Raw genomic sequence first — 21,985 nt, 5'->3', positions numbered from 1 at the left:
ACGATGAAAAGTAAATGCCCCCCCCGACGCGTGCGCTGATCAGTTTATGCATCACCCTTCGAAATAGTCACGGTGTAAACACCGTGGAAACAGCAGACGGCCTAAATGGGCTTGATTTTCGATCGCACTTGGGAAAATTATAAGTTGTCTGTACTGGTCTGTACTTAGGAAAGGTCCAGCATGTAACCATTTATGTAATACTCGGTTCTGTCCCCTATTCTGAAATCGTACAGTCTGCAGAGGTACAATGTTTATACGTTACAACAATAATCTGCACTACTCTCAAGTGCAAAGAGGTCGGGGACGACGGATAGCAAATGTGATAATTATCAGGACGAGCAAAGATTCAAACTTTAGACTCAAACTGTGACGGTAAATTTGTATTTAAATTCTAATAATATCGAACAATATAACATTGTATACTCGCAAACAAAACGTCATTTCCGTGACTTTATGCAAAAAGTATAATTTGTATCAAATAAAGTGACGATGAGTCTAAGAGGTATTTCTTCTGTTCTTTACCGCTATTATCGATTTTCACTGCTGTGTCACGTGCGAATAGTCTGAGAGGTTAATAAAACATAACAGAGCTTCTAGTACAGAGATATCACAACATTGGTCAGATCACGCAAAATTGGCTTCAGAAGTAATTGTTGCTTGACAAAGGCAAACTTGACTTGAATTTACCTAGAGAGGTCTATTCGAAGTGACAATATTTATTGATAACAAACATACTCATTTTCATCTCGTACAGTCGTTTTGAGAAACTTGTCAATATTTACAATAGTCAACACACACTCTAAAAATATTTTCATTGAGTCTTATTCCTTACAACCAAATTAGATTCCGCATCGTCAGAGCACGTTTTAACTACCACTGTTAGTCAATAATATTATTTACTTGTTTTATAAAGGAATGTTACCATTTTCAGATAAAATTAAAAAGTAGCTAAAATGGATCCGTCATCGATATTACTTACAACAGATCAAGAATCACCGCATCTCAATACAAGAGGCATTTTTAAAAACGGCACAAGTTTTTACTGTTTTATTTGCCAAAAATCAGAAAAAGATGCTAGAAAATGCCTGACGCATGTATTAAAGATTTCCCATTGTCAAGCCATTGAAAAAGTCATCACCAGTTGTGTGGAAATACACGGGAATTTTGGCTGCAAATTGTGTACCGATTACGTGGCGAGTAGTTGGAAAGAGTTTCTTGTTCATTTCAATGAAAGTGGCCATTCTACAAAGTTTACTCAAGATGAGCAGCTACAAATCACTCGAATTTCAAATCGTACTCTGGTAAATAATCAGATAATTGAACTGAAACCAGTAACGTTTTTCTGTTATTGTTGCAAGGAGACAATAATTGGCGGAAACTCTGTCCAAATGCATGTTGAAGAGAAAAAACACAAAGAGTTTCAAAAAAATCGTATGGGAACGGATTCACCTATAAATCTCAGAGAAAGTGAATGTAGAAAGTGGGCAAGGAATTTTATCTTCAATCTACGTAGATTATATTTTTATTGCATTTTATGTGACTGTTCACTACCTGGGCAAACAATTACTAAACAGCACATCCATACTGAAGATCATGTTCAATACATGCTTGCAAAAAATAATATTATTCACCATTCCCTTCATAAAGAGACTGTAGGTATAAAAAATGCCCAGAAAAAATCCTCTGATCATGCTGTACGGGATGATATAATAACAGGACCTTACAACATAATATTTACAACAGATCAAATATCACGTAATCTTAATGCAAGAGGCATTTTTAAAGATGATGTAAGTTTTAACTGTCTTATTTGTAATTCAGCAGTGAAAAATCTTCACACTTGCTTGAAGCATATATTAGCAAAGGCCCATTGTGAAAAAATTGAAAAAATTATCACGAGTTGTGTAGAAATTGATGGAAACTTGAACTGCAAGTTCTGTACCAATTACATTGCTAGTAGTTGGAAACAGTTTCTTGTTCATTTCAATGAAAGCAACCATTCTACGAAGTTTACTGAGAATGACGAGCTACAAAAAAGTCTGGTTTCAAATCTCACTCTGGTAAATAATCAGATAATTGAACAAAAACCAGGAAAGTTTTTCTGTTATTGTTGCAAAGAGACAATGGTTGGAGCGAGCTCTGTCCATATGCATATTAAAGAGGAAAAACACAGAGAGTTTCAAAAAAATCGCATGGAAATGTATCCACCTGTAAAATTCATGGAAGGTGAATGTCGAAAGTGGGCAAAGAGTTTTATTATTAATCTCTACAGGTTAGATTTCTATTGCATTTTGTGTGACCATTCACTAACAGAGATAAGAAATACTAACCAGCACATCCGTTCTCCAAATCATGTGAAATGCATGTTTGTAGCAGTTGATAGTATTTACCAATCCCTTCAAACAGAGACAGTCAGTGGTAAAAATGCTCAGAAAGAATCTTTTCTTCATGCAACATGTGATAATACAATAGCAGTACCTTCAGGGACTAGTCAATTCAAACAGGAGCTGTTTGAATGCAAACATTCCAGCTCCCAAGTTGTATCTGAATATTTATCAGGACAACACCACAAAAATTTGATTGCTATCGAGGAAAATATGAACTCTAGTCCTAAAGGTGATGTTTCAGCAGATGATTTATCAAGGCCCATAGTAGTCGAGGAACCCAAACAAGTTATTAAAAAAAAAGTTTTAAGAAAAACGATCAATCCACGATATTTCAATAGTGATATGCAGCACATTTACGACATGAATCAAGAAAAACTGAGAATGATCAAATTGAGCAGCCAATTGTGCTTTCCAAAAGCATTAAATGCAATTTATTGTTTGATTTGTCAGAACAGTGTACCTAGTCAAGTACAGACTTTTTATGAACATATCCGCAGCTCTTCACATGTTGGTTATTTAGCTCAGATGGAACGAGATAATCAACATTTCATAAACTATACAGAACAATGGAGCGACCTGATGCTTTCCAAGGAATTTCTTCAAGAAATTTCAGATGATACTGTTCAGTGTTTTGCTTGCGACATATCTTTGAAAAACGACGATGCTGTTATTCTTCTACATGTTCAAAAAGCTTCTCACAACTATCAAAAACAGTTATGGAATAAAGCAATGGACCAATTTCTACACGATATTTTGAAACAAACAGAAAGCACTTGGTACAACATTCAGTTTTATTGGTGCCAGTCTTGCGACATACAGTTCAAAACGGAATTTTTCTTCACAGAGCACATAGATAACAAGAATCATCAGAAAGCCTTAAAAAAAAAGAGCTCAGTTCGGAAGAGACTGGTTTATGATACTTGCATACCATGCGCAGCCTTATGGCTGGGCTTTCCTGAATTTTATGACCAGCATTGTAAACATCCATTGCACAAAGCCTTGGTGCGAAGCGGAGACTATTCAAGATGTGTATTGCCAAACCAAGCAAAAGCTCTGCTAAAAAATCATAAGGTAGAAGTTTCCAGTTTGATTGAATCATCCAATCAAGTATTGACTGGCCAAAAAGTCGAAGTCAACTCCCTGTTAAAATGCTTGGAAAATACTATAAGACCACTCTTTTCTGATGCCAATGCATATCCATTTGGATCACGAGTTTCTGGCTTGGGTTTTCCAGATAGCGACATTGACGTTTTCCTAGATTGCAGTAAGCGTTTTAGATTATGTAAATTTTTTGTGTGTCTTCCACTTCCATTCATCAGTTTTGTTTTCAAATCAGTAACAATACTAATATTGTTTTACATAATTTTTCTGTAACTCGTTATAGGTACGTACAATGGAAACAGAAACTGTGAGGATGAGGCATATCAAAAACACTTAATAAGTACTGTGGAGCAATGCTTATATGACAGTACCGAATTATGGGAAATACGTGAAACTCTGGTGTCGTCAAGGACACCAATTATCAAACTACATCACAGACCCACAGCACTGAGCTGCGATGTTTCATTTAAAAATGGACTAAGCGTTGAAAATACCAAGCTATTGAAGTAAATAAAACTTGAGTCTGCAATATTTTCCATAAAATATTCTCAATTTCGTCAATCTAATATTTCACTTTTCTAGGTGCTTTATTAAGAATTACCCACTATGCAGAGAGTTGATGCTATTTCTGAAGAAATGGCTTTATGTATGCAACTTATCAGGGTCACGCTCCATAACAAACTATGCACTTTGTTGGTATGTTATTTTCTATCTTCAAGTTGAAGAAATTCTACCAAGCATTGCCAGTTTGATAGCGAAGGAGAATAGATCCAAAATAATTGATAGTGAGTACATTCATAAAAATTTGTACATTATATGCAAGCATTTAGAAAAAACATTGAATATCATTTGAATTAAAAATTAAGGACTCGTACTGAATAATAGATTATATGAGCTTTATTTATATCGCCTTTTTACAATGTTTGTATTCATCATCTGTTTCGCGAATTTAAAGAAAGACAAGCATGTAGAACGCGAATTTGTTTAAATGTGTGATGTTTAAAATATTATTTAATACTGCAATATCAAGTAGAACTGATTCAATGTTTAGCCAAGAATCATACGTAAAATGCAACGATTAAGTTTCTTAGATAGGAAATATGTAAATTATCTTTTTGTGCGTTATGAATTCTATACCTGAATAATAATTACGTTACATTAAAATTGAAATCCGTAAACTTTTTAATTTCAGATTGGGAGACTGGGATTTGTGAAAAGTTTGAAGTTGATGGAAAGAGACGTACATTCACGGAATTGTTGAATGGATTTTTTATTTTTTATACTGATTTCGATTTCTATAATTCTGTAGCCTGCCCGCTTCTAGGCAAGACTATGTTGAAAAAAGATTTTCTCAAACTTCATTTACTACCAAAAGAAATGACACCATATATCGAGCATGTTACTGCAAACAACTATGATGACTCTGTGGTGTTCAAAATCGATTCAGAAATGTGCATTCAAGATCCTTACGACTTATCACATAATTTGACGAAGGCAGTACACAAGTTTACTTTGAATCGTTTTAAGCGGTTGTGCGCAGTAAGTGCAGATACTGTGAAAGGTGTTGGGCAACACTGAGTTGCAATCAATCCATTTTGTGACATTTTTTACTTTATTTTTGTGTATTTCGTTCAGAATTGTTTCAAACTGATTTGACTATTTCACATTTTGCTACGATAGATATTCAATTTTTGCAAACAAGTTTCTGACACTGGGACCAATATTGTGTATTAAAAATTTTTGTCTTTATTTTTTCGTCCTTCCTATTTTCAATAATCATTCTACACTGTAATTCACAATGCATTTGTAACAATTCTTATGATGTGAACCATTTACAAGTTTTATTGATTATTCTGAAGAGCAATATTACCAGAACTTCGCTAATGTGAAATGCTGAATCTTTTTCTTAACGAAAGGCATGTTCTAAACTCCATGTATAAAATCCAAAACTAGATTTTACAGCTGATTTAATAGTTATGTAAAATAAATGATTGTGATAATTATTCAAATAGTACACATACTGTGTTGAAGTTCCATATGTTCAGTTTAGAACATTTAAGCTTATGATTAAGGTAAGTAGAATCATTAAGCTGTGAATATGTAGGTGTTAGTTTTATTGGCTATGACACCAAAATACATTTCATAGGCGAATTAAATATCAGTGAAATAAGGGTGTGTGTGTTTCAGTTTAATGTGAAAAACATCCTTGCATATTTTTGTACTAATTATGTAATATAAAGGTAATAAACATATCCGTTTTGTTAACGTATTATTTTTTTATTCACATTTTTGTATTCTTTAATGTAACTATTATGCTTCGATCACGCACACTCATTATCATTCTGAAGTTCGACTTTTCTTTTTTTTTTTTACAATGACAGTTCAGGTAAACAGGTCGTGTACCTTGTTTTACACATAAAAAGCAATTTGTAGAGACCAATGATAAACGAATAACTACAAAATATTTGCCAAATTTATATGAAATAAGATGTCGAATGGACAGGAATTGTATAATCTTTTGCATGGTAAAACGAAAGCTGTCAATCTGACTCCAATTCCAGATATTCATCAATATGACAGTGAGAAAGCATTCAAAAACCCTCTGTGTAACTTTCGCATAAGCAAGGTACCACAAATTTATCTTTGCATGGCCTTATTTACCACACAATCGAATAAACTTCCTTTTCTCTGGATTAATCCGTGCTCGAGAATCTGAAAAGAGCATTTGAATTTGTACGAATAAAGCTACGATAGCATATAATAGAATCTTTGCTTTGTGATCGAAGATGTATGCCCACCAAGTTCACGATATGCTGGAAGGAATGGCTGCTAAAACAAAAATCCGACTTCATGCTCGTGTGGCAAATCGCAAAGAGGCAGTCCAATGTAAATTGCAGCCACCGGAAGGATTTTACTATCAAAAAATGAGAGAACTTGCTGAAAATTTACCTACCCCTGGACTTTTGCCAGTAAAGACAAGATTTATTACGAATGTCACATATGTAGATCGCTAACTCTTACCGGTGTAAAGTGGTCTGGCAACCTGTAAACGTTATACCAGCCCTACAAAGCAGATGATGTGTCAGATGATTTGTACCATGATCTGATTACAGGATTGGGAACAGAATATAATATCCCTGGTCCGAAAGAATTATCGAGATGAATACCCAGAACTGGTTGACAGATACTTGATTGATACAAAAGAAATGTATTATCAAGTGGTTCATGAATTGGGAATGAGACAAATCATTGCTGTAAGCTGTACCTGTGATACGCCAAACAGCATGATAACTCCACTGAAGTACAAAGGTAGAACGGAGCATCGGCAAAGATTTTTGCGCAATCGTTGTGTAATTTCTGAGAAGTATTACCTACCACACAAACTTATGCGGAATATAATCGTCAAAGCTTATCATTTACTACCAGAATTGATATGTGATTTTCGACGATATCATACATTGGGTTACATGGATCCTACCAAGTATCTATAATTTACCAACTTCTTTGTTTATGCAACAAAAGTATTAATATGTTTCATTTCATAAAAATATTTTCATAGGTTTATCAGTATAACTGATTACGATCTAAAAAAGGGCGCAATGGTTGTCACACAAAATTATTATAAGGAAATCGTACGCCTTATTTCACAACCACGGTATATTCATGATGTGCCACCAAAAGCTGTGCAACCTTTCTTATGTTGTGCAACACGTCTTCTTTCTCAACAAATAATAAACCGTATGATATCCACAGTGGAACATTTACTCGATACATTACAAAATTGGCAAACACTCCCGCTACTCAAAGTAACTTATATATTTTGATAATCTTTCTGAGTATAAGGTCACTTAATATTAATGCATAAGCGAGCTAATTCTTTAATCCCTTTGTAACTGCCGAATTCTCCATTTTATTTTTCAAATTAGCTCAAGCTATTGTGCGAAAGAAATGATCTCTTTGTTTACCCATTGATCGAAGACTTGTACAGCATGTACCATGATCTGATTGACGGAATTGCACATGTTGCAGATCGCTTACCAACTCTAGAGTCCTGGCTAAATATTAAAACAGATAAAGAATTTATTCCCGTTGCATTACCTGAATGGTAAATTTGTATAATAATCATCACGTTATGCCATATTATAAACGAACTCAGGGACAAAACGAAGCCAATGTTTTGATTTTGACTTAGGTATCTGGAACAATCCCATAAACGTCTATCCAATATCTTGAGTACTGTATTTTTGCCTCTAAACAATTATGTGGACAACCTTATTGAACTCTTCCAAGTAGTTTACAATCCAGAGACACGTTCTGGTATTGTAAATTATGTTGCAGAGGGACATGATTTTGAAGACTGTTGCACAAAAGTTGACGATTTCAATCGATTCGTCCGTGATATTAATGGCATGGTACTGTCTAGTAGATATTCATTCAAACTTGCATTTTGTTAACAGTGCATTTAAAGTAGAGCAAATTGCAAATCGTGTTACAGGTGAAAAATGAGTATTTCTTGGTCGGAAAACTATGTCAGATGGAAGCGAAACTTGGGCTCAAGGCATACACTTATGATGTACGGGAATTAATTATTGGAGAGTTAATCAAACGTCACAGAAACTACAATATTGAAATATGCAATGAATTTGAAGCTTTAAAAGAACGGGCCTTGAGCACCCCGAAAAATACTAAAGATTTGCTAGCCTTAGGTAATTTGGATCCAATCACATATTTTGTATTTTTTGAATAAGAACGTAACTAACTGTACAGTATTCTAAATATGTACGATACTTGACTTGGTTTTACAGGTGAATACATGATATACGCAGCGACAACATTAATGGAATATCTTAAAGAAAGAATAACTGCGTCGTTGCACATGCTAGCAGCATTAATTGAAATGACTTCGCTTGCCCGAGATCATATAGAGTTGAACAATATTACAATTAATTGGTTGAAACGTGTAAAGCTAATATTTGAACAAAACAGTTCCATGTTCGAGCAGATGAAATTCGATGCAGAAGAAAAGTTACAAAAACGAGTCAGTCTTTTGAATACAGATGTCGACCTTATGTTTCCAAGGTTTGTTCTAACAAGAATTTATATGGAGTTGCGATAATAATTGGTGCTCGATCAAAGACAATCCTGATAATGATGAAAGTATTGACTAACAATTTTCAAATGCCTTGGGATGTTTTTGTATAAAATTTTACCAGAACTATATTTATTCTTTGACCAACTATCAGTGCTTATTGCAGATTGGTAATAATGGACGATATGGATGACGCGAGTCGTGTGCATGAATACATGGAAGATCTACGAAAACTTGTGCGGGGGTTGGATCGTATGGATGAGCAAGTTGAATGGATCAATAATGAGGAGCAACTCTTCCAATTTCCACGCACGTCGTATCCACGTGTTAAGGAGTTGAAAGACATAATACTTCCATACTATATGCTCATGTACCGGGCTCACCAATGGCAGCGAGACGTTGGTGTTTGGTTGGATGGTCCATTTGAATACCTCGACTCAAATGTAATAGAAAGCAAGACAACGGACTACTTTACGGATTTCACAAAAGTCAACAAAACTTATAAGACCAAGATCAAAATGCAAATTGCTATAAATTACCAATACAGGTGATAGTTTAAAAGCATCCCAATAAACTAAAAATTTGGCGTCATGGAATACGTCCACAAGCACGTGTTGAATGTTTGCATGTATTAAAAACTGAATATGTACTTGTTAACAGATTTGCAGGGTCGGCAGATGACCCTGATCCTATGCAACAGCCAGCACCTAATAAACTCTGTTACCAATTACTGGAGGATGTCAAATGGTTTAAGGTTTCAAATATAATAGTTTATAAAATTTAGCTGCTGTTTTCCTGCCTTCGTATGCAAAAATTCTCTATGAATCCTCATCTAAATAGTATCACTAAATTTCTCGAAACTTGATCATTTCATGACAGTGATTCAATTTTACAAAATCTCTTACCCCTTGCTTATCAAATTGTTGTTTAAAATTTACTTAAATTTTAAACAGAGTTATGTTCCTCTTGCGTCGTGCTTCTGTAATCCTACATTGCGGCAACGGCATTGGAACGATATGTCAGAAATTGCAGGATTTGATTTAACCCCAAACGCTGGTACTTCCCTACGCAAGATGATTAATATGGACCTCTTAGGCGATCTCGCCAAGTATGTTAAATTCTAGAGTTGAGGCATGGTCATAAAAATTTCCCTAAGATGCCGTTGATTTTTTTGTTTTCTTTATGGTTTTATCGTTGTCTTCATTTATGCTGTATTTGCCTCATACCTGCATTGAATTTATCCATTCTATGCTAGATATGAAATAATAACCACAAGTGCAACCAAAGAGCTAGCATTGCAAGAGCTGCTTGCTAAAATGACACAGGATTGGGATGATGTCGTTTTTTCAATAATGCGATTTAAGGATTCTGGAGTTGATATTTTAACAGGACTCGATGACATTCAAGCTTTGCTTGAAGAACACATTGCAAAGACTCAGGCAATGCGAGGTTCTGCGTTTGCAAAGCCAATTGAAGCTGAAGTAAAAGTTTTTTATGATTCGATCCTCCGAATTCAAAAGACTATAGATGAATGGGCAAAGGTCTGTATCAGCAGTTTACTATCATACTAAACTACAAAAAAATTAGAAGTGAAATACGATATGTACGCAAATCAGTATCATTGAATTGCACAGAAACTGACTACACAAAAAAATATTGGACATCTGTAACATCAGTTGTTATTCTATCATGATGAATAGGTTCAAGTGCAGTGGATGTACCTACTGCCTATATTTTCAAGTAAGGATATAGTTGAACAGCTGCCAGAAGAAGGAATACTCTTTTCCGAAGTAGACGGAACGTTTCGGAGAGCTATGCTGAATGTGGCCAAGGAACCTCATGTCAGAGAAATGGCAGGCGCAGTGCGTGCTTTTAACTCATCACCGTAGCTTTAATAATTCTATTTTGAAACACTCTGAATACAAATTAATATCAACGTTACAAAGTAAGAGCAGTACTGCCCTAATAATAATGGTCTGTAAATTAAACCTTACTGTCGAAATTGTTTTGTTTTCAGTTTGGACTTTATGAAGCTATGAAAGAGGCAAATGAACAAATGGATAAAGTTAATGATGGTGTAACAAACTATCTTGAAAAGAAAAGGTTATTCTTTCCTAGATTCTTTTTTCTCTCAAACGATGATATGCTCGAAATTCTCTCAGAAACTAAGGATCCGTTACGTGTGCAACCCCATTTAAGAAAGTGTTTCGAAGGAATTGCCAAGCTAGGGTAACCTTTTGTTTAGCTGTTTTATTAAAATTCATGTTTGACGTATATGCAATCTGTATATGCAAGCTGCGAGTGAAATTAAGTCATTCAAATTAAATACAGTCGTTTGAAATTATATTACTGCAGTGATATGGTTGCTACAACTCTGGAATTCGGGTAAAAACTGTATCACGTCAACTCTACCTTTATATTAACAGCTTTAATTCAGAAATGGAGATATATTCGCTGATTAGTGACGACAAGGAAGAAATAAAAGTTCAAGAGATCATCTCTACATCCGCTGCCAGAGGGTGTGTGGAGAGATGGCTTATTCAAGTGAGTTCCACTTGAATGCTTTTTGTAATTAGCTTCTTAGAATGAACGATCCAATAATTAGTACTTCATTTATGTGGTAATGCTTTCAATAGCATACATAGTTTTTATTCAAAAACTAGTGTCAGTTTTAAGGAATCACATAGGTTGAGGAACAAATGGTGACATCAATACGGCATGAAGTATTTATGAGTATCTTGGACTATGAAGTGAATGATCGAGTTTACTGGGTACGAGTCTGGCCAGGAATGGTAGTTCTCTGCGTCTCTCAGATATATTGGAGTATGGAAGTACAAAACTGTTTAATGACTCATCGAGTGTCATCAATGGAATCTCTTTATGAGAAGTTGAAAGTACAGATTATTGACATGGTAAACTTGGTGAAGGGTAAGATTGTATATTGATATTAGAAAGTAAAAATCAGGTTTAAAAATAAGAAGCTACCATCTATTTGTAGCGAATAGGTCAAATAAAACTACAGATCGTTCTTAACATCTACTGATGAAAAATTTTTATCACAGGACAATTGTCTAAGCAAAATCGAACGACTTTATCAGCATTAATCACAATCGACGTCCATGCGCAAGACGTTGTTAAACAACTTATCGAAAAAAAAATTGTATTAGAAATGGACTTTGAATGGCTTGCACAGCTAAGATATTACTGGGAAGATAATGTACAAGTGAGAATCATAAATGCGACAGTAAGATATGCCTACGAGTATCTTGGTAACTGCCCTCGTCTGGTTATTACACCACTTACTGACAGGTATATCACAATCATGTTGAAACTGCGCTTATGCAAGTAACTTAAATGATTTGATGAAATTTATCGATTTTATATATCACCACTTTCCCAGGTGTTATCGCACATTAATCGGAGCATATGCTTTGCATCTGAATGGTGCACCAGAAGGTCCTGCTGGAACAGGAAAAACTGAAACAACGAAAGACCTAGGACGAGCCATTGCCGTGCAATGTGTGGTATTCAATTGCTCCGATGGTTTGGATTACAAGAATATGGGAAAATTTTTCAAGGGGTTATCATCCTGTGGAGCATGGGCATGCTTTGATGAGTTCAATAGAATTGAGCTAGAAGTATTGTCTGTGGTAGCGCAACAGATTTTATGCATCGTTCAAGCAGTACGTGCCAAATCAGAAAAGTTCATTTTTGAAGGGACTGAGTTAAGACTGAATCCATCAGTCTATGTTTGCATCACTATGAACCCCGGTTATGCCGGGCGGTCTGAACTTCCTGACAATTTGAAAGTTTTATTCAGAACAGTGGCTATGATGGTACCAGATTATGCCATGATTGGTGAAATTTCACTCTATTCAAGTGGCTTTAGTACAGCGAGAGTACTATCTGTAAAGATTGTAACAACTTACAAACTTTGCTCTGAGCAGTTGTCATCCCAGTCACATTACGACTATGGTATGCGAGCTGTGAAAACAGTTCTGACAGCAGCACAGAATATCAAATTGAAGTTCCCTAACGAAGACGAAATGGTACTTTTATTACGGTCGATTATAGACGTAAATTTGCCAAAGTTTCTGGCACACGATGTACCACTGTTTCAAGGTATAATCATGGATTTATTCCCAGGAATTATGTTGCCAACACCAAATTACGAAGTATTTTTAAATGCTGTAACAGAAATCTGTGAGAAAATGAATTTACAACCAGTTGATCCGTTCCTATTGAAAATCATTCAGACATATGAAATGATGATAGTGCGGCATGGTTTCATGCTTGTTGGTGATCCTTTTGGTGGTAAAACCTCTGCCTTACATTGTTTAGCCGACACACTAACATTAATGCACAAACGGGGGGATGAAAATGGTCTTCCAACACAGTACAGGACAATGAATCCGAAATCCATAACTATGGGTCAGTTATACGGCCAATTTGATCCAGTTTCATCAGAATGGACTGACGGAGTTTGTGCCGTTGCATTTCGCCAATTCGTTGCCGAAGATTCTCCAGACAGAAAATGGTTGATCTTTGATGGTCCGGTAGACGCGGTTTGGATTGAAAATTTGAACACTGTCTTAGATGACAACAAGAAACTATGCCTCACATCAGGAGAAGTAATGCAAATGACTTCTACAATGTCAATGATTTTTGAAGTGATGGATTTACTACAAGCATCACCTGCAACTGTATCTCGATGCGGAATGATCTACATTGAACCTCATGTTATGGGCTGGCGACCATTTCTTAAATCTTGGATGAATAAGATAAATATAAACTGGGGTCAAGGCAACGAGGGAATTCTAAATGCCTTGTTTGATTGGCTTACTGACCCATGTTTAGATTTTATTAGAAAAAAGTGTAAACTTGCAACGAATGCAGGACAAATTAATCAATTGGTTTCAACGATAACTTTATTTGAAATGTACATGAATGACGCTGTGGAAGCCAATCCAACGGATTATTCTACGTACATTGTTCCATGGCTACAAGCTACTATGATGCAGTCAATGGTATGGGGTGCTGGAGGTGCCTTAGATTATGATTCACGATGCAAGTTCAATGATTTTTATACATCATTCTGGGACCGGTCTAACTTAGATTATCCGTTACCGGAAGCAGTGGGTGATCTGCTTATTTCAATTCCTGGTGAAGGATTAATACACGACAACTATTATACATACAAAGGAAAAGGTGCCTGGAAATACTTTGGTGATATGGCAAAAAGTGCTAAAATATTGGAAACACAGAGCATTGGTCAAATGGTCGTGCCAACAATTGACACAGTCAAATATCAAATGTTATTTCTTCGGCATATTAAACATCGCAAAAGATTTCTAGTCTATGGAGAGACAGGTACTGGTAAAAGTTTTTACATTCAAGATTTGCTGATGAATAAGTTAGACGAAGATTCCTTTTTGCCCAACTTCATAACTTTTACTCCAAAAACGACTGCAAACCAAACTCAGGAACTTGTGATATCAAAATTATTTAAAAAACGAAAAGGCCACTATGGACCTATGGGTGGAGCGTATTGTATTGTATTTGTCGATGATGTCAACATGCCTACCAAGGAAATTTATGGGGCGCAACCAGCCATTGAACTATTGAGACAGTTTTTTGATCATGAACATTGGTACGATTTGAAAGAGCCTGAAAAAATCCAAGTGTTCGATACAATGTTCCTCGCAGCTATGGCTCCACCTGGCGGCAGCCGACAAGATATATACCACAGGTTCTTAAGACACTTCAATTTATACACCATCAGTATGTTTTCAAGAGAAAGCGTTTTCAGAATATTTTCGAATGTAGCACTGGTTGGATTGAAGAGGAATGGTTTTGCCTCTGATGTTGTGGTAATAGTAACGCTACTAGTCAATGCTACAATGGAGATTTTTGAAGCTGCTAGTGCCAGTCTCAGGCCAACCCCAGCAAAATCGCACTACTTATTTAATTTAAGGGACTTCTCTAGAGTAATAACAGGATGTGCTCTGATAAAAAAAGAATCAGTTGAATCCAAGGTCACGTTTGTAAGAATTTGGGTGCATGAGATTTTAAGAGTCTTCGGAGACAGACTGATCGACAAGACCGATAATAACTGGTTGTTTGAAAAAATCAAGGAGGTAGTCCCCAGTATTCTGAGGGAGTCCTTTGATAATGTATTCGGTCACTTACCTAAATTTAATGATGAACTGACAGAGGAAAGTCTACATGATTTAATATTTGGAAATTTTATGGACCTTGACGCTACACCAGATGATAAGCGATATGAAGAAATTCCATCTATAGAAGAGTACAAGAATGTCGCTCTTCTTTGTCTAGAAGAATACAATACTACACACAAAAGCAAAATAGATATTGTGCTGTTCCGCTATGCTTTGGAACATTTGGCACGTATTTGTCGCATATTGGCCATACCTTGCGGAAGTTTGTTGATGGTCGGTGTTGGTGGTTCAGGAAGACAATCTTTGACTAGACTTGCCTCTGGAATTGGAGGTCATGGATTATTTCAACCAGAAATTGGGGTTGCTTATGGCATGAATGAGTGGCGTGAAGATATAAAAAAGGTTCTCAAAAATTCTGGTGGTACTGGCAAAGACTTAGTCTTTCTATTCACTGAAAATCAAATCAAAGAAGAAGGATTCCTAGGAGACATTGATGGTTTATTGAACTCTGGTGAGGTGCCTAATTTATTTACAATAGAAGAAAAACAAGAAATTATTGAAATGACTCGATTAGCTGCTCAGGGTGGAAATAGAAATTTGGATGTCAGTGTTTTATCAGTATTGGCATACTTCGTAAACCGCTGCAAAGAAAAACTGCACATCATGCTATGTTTTAGTCCAATTGGCGATGCGTTTAGAATTAGATTACGTTTATATCCAAGCTTAGTAAACTGTTGTACCATTGACTGGTTTGAAATGTGGCCAGAAGATGCACTTGAACAAGTGGCAGCACGCTACATGACATACGTTGATGTCGATGAACGAATAAAAGTTGATTCTGTTGTGGCTTGCAAATACTTTCATAAGTGTGCAAAGGAAAATAGTACGCAGTTTTATTCAGCTTGCGGAAGGAAAACTTACATAACGTCTGCAGCATTTTTGGATCTAATCCAGTCATTTGCTGATCTTATGACACAAAAACAAGCAGAAATATCTCTTGCAAGAGATCGTTATCTGGGCGGCTTGGATAAATTAGATTTTGCTGCCTCTCAAGTTACAAAAATGGGGACTACTCTGCTGGCGTTGAAGCCACAGTTAGAAGCATCTGCTAAATTAACTGCGAAAACAATGCAGCAAATTGAAAGTGAAAACGTGACCGTTGAACACGCCACCATGCTGGTGAAAAAAGATGAAGATGCAGCAAATATTCAAGCAGAAATTGCTGGTGCTTTGAAAAAGGAATGTGAAGCTGATCTAGCAGAAGCTCTTCCCATACTTGCAGAAGCCACGGGTATAATCAATAAAACAATTTACAATTTTTGCATTAAATTTAACAATAAGTACAGTATGAGCTATTTTCCATTACATCAAGCTTACACCAATTACGGTATTTTTTTTTTTTTTCATTCAAAGTATCAAGTTCTTTGTGCCATGAAATTATTCTAAAGATTATTGTCCACTTTTAACTCAACTTCGTACTAAACTATCTACAGCTGCTTTGAATACCATCAAGCCAAATGATATAACAATAGTAAAAACAATGAAAAATCCTCCTGAAGTAATCAAGTTGGTACTTGCTGCCGTTTGCGTCATGATGGCCATCACCCCAGATAGAATAAATGATCCAGTGACTCATAGAATGATCTCAGACTACTGGGGACCAAGTAAGCGACTGCTTGGAGACATGAATTTTTTAGCCAGGCTAAAGGACTATGACAGAGACAACATTCCTGTATCCATAATGCAGGCAAGACCTAGGATCTAGAAGCTATTACGTTATCATTATGTTAGAGACATGAGTATAAAACCAATACTTTGTCACAGGTGATCAAAAAGTCATATATGGCGGATAAGAATTTTGAACCAAAGAAAGTAGCAAAGGCATCATCAGCTGCCGAGGGACTTTGCAAATGGGTACGAGCTATGGTTTTATATGATGAGGTAGCAAAAGTCGTTGCGCCTAAGAAGGCGAAATTAGCAATAGCTGAAAAAGAGTACAATGAAACCATGGAGTTCTTAAAAGGAAGACGACAGATGTTAGCAGAACTCGATGCAAAACTGGCACTTTTGAATGAAAATCTACAACGAACACTAGCTATGAAAATTGATCTAGAAAATCAGGTCGACTATCGTGAATTCCTCATAGAGAACATAACCATACACCTTCCAAAGATATAACACAACACATACATTGAGAAAACATGCAGAATAATTCAGATGAAAATGTTTCTAGGTAACGGATTGCACAAATAAGCTGATCAGATCAGAAAAGCTTCTCAGTGGCTTGGGGGGAGAGAAAGGTCGTTGGATAGAATGTGCAGCAAATTTACAAAAGGCTTATGATAGCTTAGCTGGCGACATATTAATATCTTGTGGAATGATCGCTTACTTAGGCCCATTTACAACGTCCTACAGAGTGGAAAATTTAGAGAAATGGCGTAGCTATGTCAAGAGTTTAGATATTCCCACTTCAGATATGTATACCTTTGTTGGAGTCTTGGGCTCGGAGATTAAAATCAACTCATGGAATATCCATGGTCTTCCAAGGGATTCTTTTTCGACCGAGAACGCAATTATCATGGATAATTCCAAAAGATGGAGTTTATTTATCGATCCACAGAGTCAAGCAAACAAGTGGATTAGAGCTATGGAAAAGTCGAATCAATTGGAAATAATAAAATTATCGGATCTAACTTACATGAACGTGCTTGAAAGATGCATTGAAACTGGTGAGATTTTGTGCCCCCAATCCATCTTGGTGATCCTACAGTCAAATTCAAATCTTTGAGGAACTATTATTTTGGATACCGTTAATGCAGGAAAATTATTTTTAGGTAAACCAGTTTTACTAGAAAATGTTGGCGAAGAATTATCAACTCCGTTGGATCCTATTCTTATGAAAAGCATCTACAAGTTTTCTGGCGTTTGGTATATTACGCTTGGTGAAAAGTCGGTCGAATATGACTTGAAATTTAGGTAATAGTTCATGGCACGCTTGTAAATTTTAGTACAATCAAACGAATAGTGAAATAGACTTGATTGACGACGTTGCTATATTAAATATTACATTGATCTGGTTACTGAATCAGTCAGTAAATATACCCATACATCTCAAGAGTTCACTTCAACATATCAAAATATGTTAAATGATCTAGTATCAATGTTTTATAAGCTTCATTCTTCAGATTTTACATAACAACGAAGTTGAGAAATCCCCATTATTTGCCAGAAGTATTTAACAAAGTGACATTGATTAACTTCGCGTTAACGATTGAAGGATTGGAGGATCAGCTGTTGGGTATTGTAGTTGCTAAAGAAAGAGCTGATCTCCAGAAAAAAAAGGAATATTTGATTGTTGAAAGTGCGGCTAATAAAAAAGCCTTGCAACAAGTAGAAGAGAATATTTTGAAAACATTGTCATCATCAGGTGCCAATATCTTAGAAGACGAGGAGGCTATAGAGATATTAGATTCGTCGAAAATTTTATCAGTAGATATAATGAAAAAACAAAAAGCATCCAAGGAGACGGAAGCTAAGATTGAAGTCTTCCGTCAAAGTTACAGACCAATAGCTAAGCACAGCTCAGCGCTATATTATACAGTAACCGATTTGCCCAGTGTTGATCCAATGTATCAATACTCGCTTGCTTGGTTCATGAATCTATATATAATGTCCATAGAAACTGCAAGTAAAAGCAAAGTCCTAGAGAAAAGGTTAATGTTTTTACGAGAAACATTCACTTATAATCTCTATCAAAATGTGTGCCGTTCTTTATTTGAAAAGGATAAGGTAAATTCAAACTTCTGCGTGTTTGTAATAATAGCATAAAATTTTGAGCTATGCGAAAATAATCAATCATACTTCGAATCTATTTGATAAATAGATTCTGTACTCGTTTGTGTTATATTCGACTATTATGGTGGCAACAAATGAAATTGACAAAGAAGAATTGAGCTTTTTCTTATCTGGCGGAATAGGACTTGCCAATACCATTAAGAATCCAGCAGCAAACTGGTTGATAGATAAGTCTTGGGATGAAATATGCAGAGCTAATGACAATTTGCCATCATTTGAAGGATTTATGAATGACTTTCGTACTCATCTAACATCTTGGCAAAAGTTTTACGACTTGATGAATCCTCAGAATGCTCAAATACCACAGCCATGGGAAAGTAAACTCACAGCATTCCAAAAATTGATCGTGATGCGAATGATCAGACCAGATAAAGTGACTGCCAAGGTATAGTTTCAACAAGTATTGAAAGGACTGAAACCCACTAGTATTGTACACATTTTTACACCATCGAAATTTTCATTTCAGATAACACAATTTGTTGATACAGGAATGGGCACTAAATTTGTAACGCCACCGCCATTTGATATAGCCAAATCATATAGTGATTCAAATTCACTGATACCATTGATCTTTGTTCTATCTGCTGGTTCTGATCCCATGGGATCTCTTTCCAAGTTTGCAGAAAATATGAATTATGCTTCTCGATTCAGTTCGATATCCTTAGGTCAGGGTCAAGGACCGATAGCGCAGCGCATTATAGAACAAGGTCAAAACGAAGGCATGTGGGTTTGTTTGCAAAATTGCCATCTAGCTGTTTCTTGGATGCCTCAACTGGAAAAGATTTGCGAGAACTTTGATACAACAAATACGTCGATCAATTTCCGTCTCTGGTTAACTAGCTACCCTTCTGATAAGTTTCCTATAACAGTCTTACAAAATGGTGTGAAAATGACCAATGAACCTCCAAGTGGACTACAGCAGAATCTCATGAGGTACTATCCTTAGTAGTTGCTTATCTTTCAAAAATGTTTTTATCAGGCTTCTGGCATGCATAAATACATCACTTATATTAAAGAATCTGAAATCGAATGATAATGAAATGAATAATTTTTCATATTAAATCCTGCACTTTCAATTTCATTATTAGATCTTACTTATCGGAGCCTGTTAAAGATCCAGAGTTCTTTGGAGGTTGCCCTGGGAAGGAAAAGGAATTCACGAAACTGTTGTATGGCCTATGTTTCTTCCATGCTGTTGTTCAAGAGAGAAGGAAGTTTGGCGCACAAGGATGGAATATTAAATATGGTTCGTAATACTGGAACGGAGTATGTAGAAAATTATTTTGGCAAAAAATTATGAACTGCAATTGTAAGTTCAGTTTTATTAATTTTTTTCCAATGTTGTATATTGCAGGTTTTAATGAGTCAGATTTCCAAATATCAGTACAACAGTTGCAAATTTTTATAAACGAGTATGACGAGGTCCCATTCAAAGCTATCATATATTTGACCGGTGAATGTAATTATGGTGGAAGGGTAACGGATGATCGAGATAGAAGATGCTTGAATACTATTTTGGATGACTTTTATAATCCAAGAGTGATAACAGATCCGAATTATACGTTTGCAAATATTGGACCGGAATACGCATTACCACGAAAGTAAGCTCATCATGAAAACTATGCACCACGATTACGAAAATGCAGGGATAAAATTTTTAACATTTCACTTTCCAGAGTCGATTACCGAGATTATGTGAAACAGATCGAAGAAATTCCACCTATTTCACCACCCGAGGTATTTGGTTTGCATATGAATGCCGGGATTACCCGAGATCTTGAAGTGTCGAAAGATTTCTTCACTGCGTTGATACAAATCCAAGGAACTGTATCAGTTGGCGACACAGCTAAACAAGATGAAATGATTTTGTTTATAAAAAAAGACATTTACGATCGTTTACCTGAATTATTTGACATTGAGGAAGCTCAAAAGAAATATCCAGTATCTTACTACGAGTCTATGAATACCGTTTTAATACAAGAAATGGAAAGATATAACAAACTGCTCAAAGAGATTCGTGTCTCATTGACCATGTTAGAAAAAGCAGTGAACGGGATGATAGTTATGACACCAGAGCTCGAGGTAAAATTTTTTTTTCCTAATCAATTTATGCTCCTAATTAGAAAAAAATTGAGAATGATGTGATAAAGAAGTTATTTGATGCATTTATATGTATCGTTTACTTTGACAGGTGGTCTCTAGACAAATTTTAATAGGTAAAGTTCCTACATGTTGGGAAAAAGCTAGCGCATACCCCAGCCTTAAGCCTCTATCTAGTTTTGTAAATGATTTTTTGGAAAGAATACAATTTTTTCAACAATGGTTGGACAATGGAAAACCAGCTGCTTTTTGGATATCTGGCTTTTCGTTTGCACATGGATTTTTAACCGGGGCGAGTCAAAACTATGCCAGAAAGCATAAAGTCTCTATTGACAGGATTGAGTTTGATTTTGAGGTGCAACTTCGCAATTTATTGCAATCCTTTGGTCTTTGACAGAGTATATTCTTGATAATGGAATGTTGTAAATTCTGTTTTAGGTATTACCATTTTACGAAGCAAAATCTGCACCAAGCGACGGAGTTTACGTATATGGAATGTTCTTAGCCGGAGCAAGATGGGATATTCAAAAAATGATCCTGGCAGAAAGTTTTCCAAAAGTTCTCTTCAATGCGCTTCCTCTTGTTTGGTTCAAGCCAGGCGAAGCTTCAAAACGAGTAACAGGGTCTCGGTATTTGTGTCCCCTGTATATAACTTCAGCACGTTTCGGAGTGCTCAGAACAACCGGCCATTCTACCAACTACGTACTATCTATTCTATTGAATACTAAGGAACCTGTTAGTCATTGGATCAAAAGAGGACTTGCCTTGCTTTGCCAGCTTGACGATTGAAGCACCTCTGATTGCTGTGATAAAATGAGAAAATGGAAACTATCTACTGGATACTTTTGTGCTTCAGAACAGTGTAGTCTCAGCAAAATAGAAACGTATCAAGTCTCACGAATGCTGTACACTGAGTTTTTTTGTCAACTTAAGTGTACAAAAAGTTGAAGATTTTATACATGGATTTCCGTTTGTTATAACAACCTCAGTTTTTTTTTTATCCATAAATACGTAGAAGAACGAAAAAATCTGCAGAATCATTTTTTTTAGTGTAGAATCGACGACGTGTAACGTAAATCTTATTATCATTTCGTCATATGGTACGAATAGTGAACAATTACAGTATATGATGCAACTTCAGGCGAGTGCAAAATTCGAATTTAAAGGAGCGCAAATGATAGTTTGCCATCTTACCGACGTGTATCCATACCATGGTGGAAGGGTAATCCCATACTTACCATTTGCTCAAATAGTAATCTCAGTGACCATCACGT

General features: G+C 35.9%; 2 protein-coding genes across 2 annotated transcripts; both read left to right on the top strand.

Moving 5' to 3' along the window:
- Window positions 1-36: 36 nt before the first annotated feature.
- Window positions 37-5,764, top strand: LOC107220223. Its single transcript, XM_015658723.2, has 5 exons — window positions 37-372; window positions 932-3,651; window positions 3,772-3,994; window positions 4,071-4,273; window positions 4,681-5,764. Exons 2-5 carry the CDS (start codon window positions 954-956, stop codon window positions 5,064-5,066), a joined length of 3,510 nt encoding a protein of 1,169 aa, XP_015514209.2. The 5' UTR covers window positions 37-372; window positions 932-953; the 3' UTR covers window positions 5,067-5,764.
- Window positions 5,765-8,016: 2,252 nt separating this feature from the next.
- Window positions 8,017-21,682, top strand: LOC107220212 (dynein axonemal heavy chain 7). Its single transcript, XM_015658704.2, has 24 exons — window positions 8,017-8,194; window positions 8,294-8,567; window positions 8,744-9,124; window positions 9,238-9,331; window positions 9,531-9,685; window positions 9,833-10,118; window positions 10,278-10,439; window positions 10,595-10,806; window positions 11,004-11,121; window positions 11,265-11,505; window positions 11,640-11,886; window positions 11,978-16,047; window positions 16,250-16,503; window positions 16,581-16,877; window positions 16,990-17,485; window positions 17,591-17,732; window positions 17,942-18,545; window positions 18,640-18,996; window positions 19,078-19,544; window positions 19,700-19,857; window positions 19,966-20,212; window positions 20,288-20,693; window positions 20,803-21,066; window positions 21,150-21,682. Exons 1-24 carry the CDS (start codon window positions 8,023-8,025, stop codon window positions 21,498-21,500), a joined length of 10,455 nt encoding a protein of 3,484 aa, XP_015514190.2. The 5' UTR covers window positions 8,017-8,022; the 3' UTR covers window positions 21,501-21,682.
- The last annotated feature ends 303 nt before the right edge of the window (window positions 21,683-21,985 follow it).

Source organism: Neodiprion lecontei, chromosome 6 (assembly GCF_021901455.1).
Source record: "Neodiprion lecontei isolate iyNeoLeco1 chromosome 6, iyNeoLeco1.1, whole genome shotgun sequence".
Taxonomy (NCBI): domain Eukaryota; kingdom Metazoa; phylum Arthropoda; class Insecta; order Hymenoptera; family Diprionidae; genus Neodiprion; species Neodiprion lecontei.
The sequence above is the reverse complement of the archived record's forward strand: the minus strand, read 5'-3'. Positions and strand labels throughout refer to the sequence as shown.

Coding starts and splice junctions, on each gene's coding strand:
- LOC107220223 (XM_015658723.2), top strand. CDS start 954: ATGGATCCGTCATCGATATTACTTACAACAGATCAAGAATCACCGCAT. Junction 3,995..4,070: donor GAAAATACCAAGCTATTGAA/GTAAATAAAACT, acceptor TCACTTTTCTAG/GTGCTTTATTAAGAATTACC. Junction 4,274..4,680: donor TAGATCCAAAATAATTGATA/GTGAGTACATTC, acceptor TTTTAATTTCAG/ATTGGGAGACTGGGATTTGT.
- LOC107220212 (XM_015658704.2), top strand. CDS start 8,023: ATGGAAGCGAAACTTGGGCTCAAGGCATACACTTATGATGTACGGGAA. Junction 8,568..8,743: donor GTCGACCTTATGTTTCCAAG/GTTTGTTCTAAC, acceptor TGCTTATTGCAG/ATTGGTAATAATGGACGATA. Junction 19,858..19,965: donor AGGATGGAATATTAAATATG/GTTCGTAATACT, acceptor TGTATATTGCAG/GTTTTAATGAGTCAGATTTC.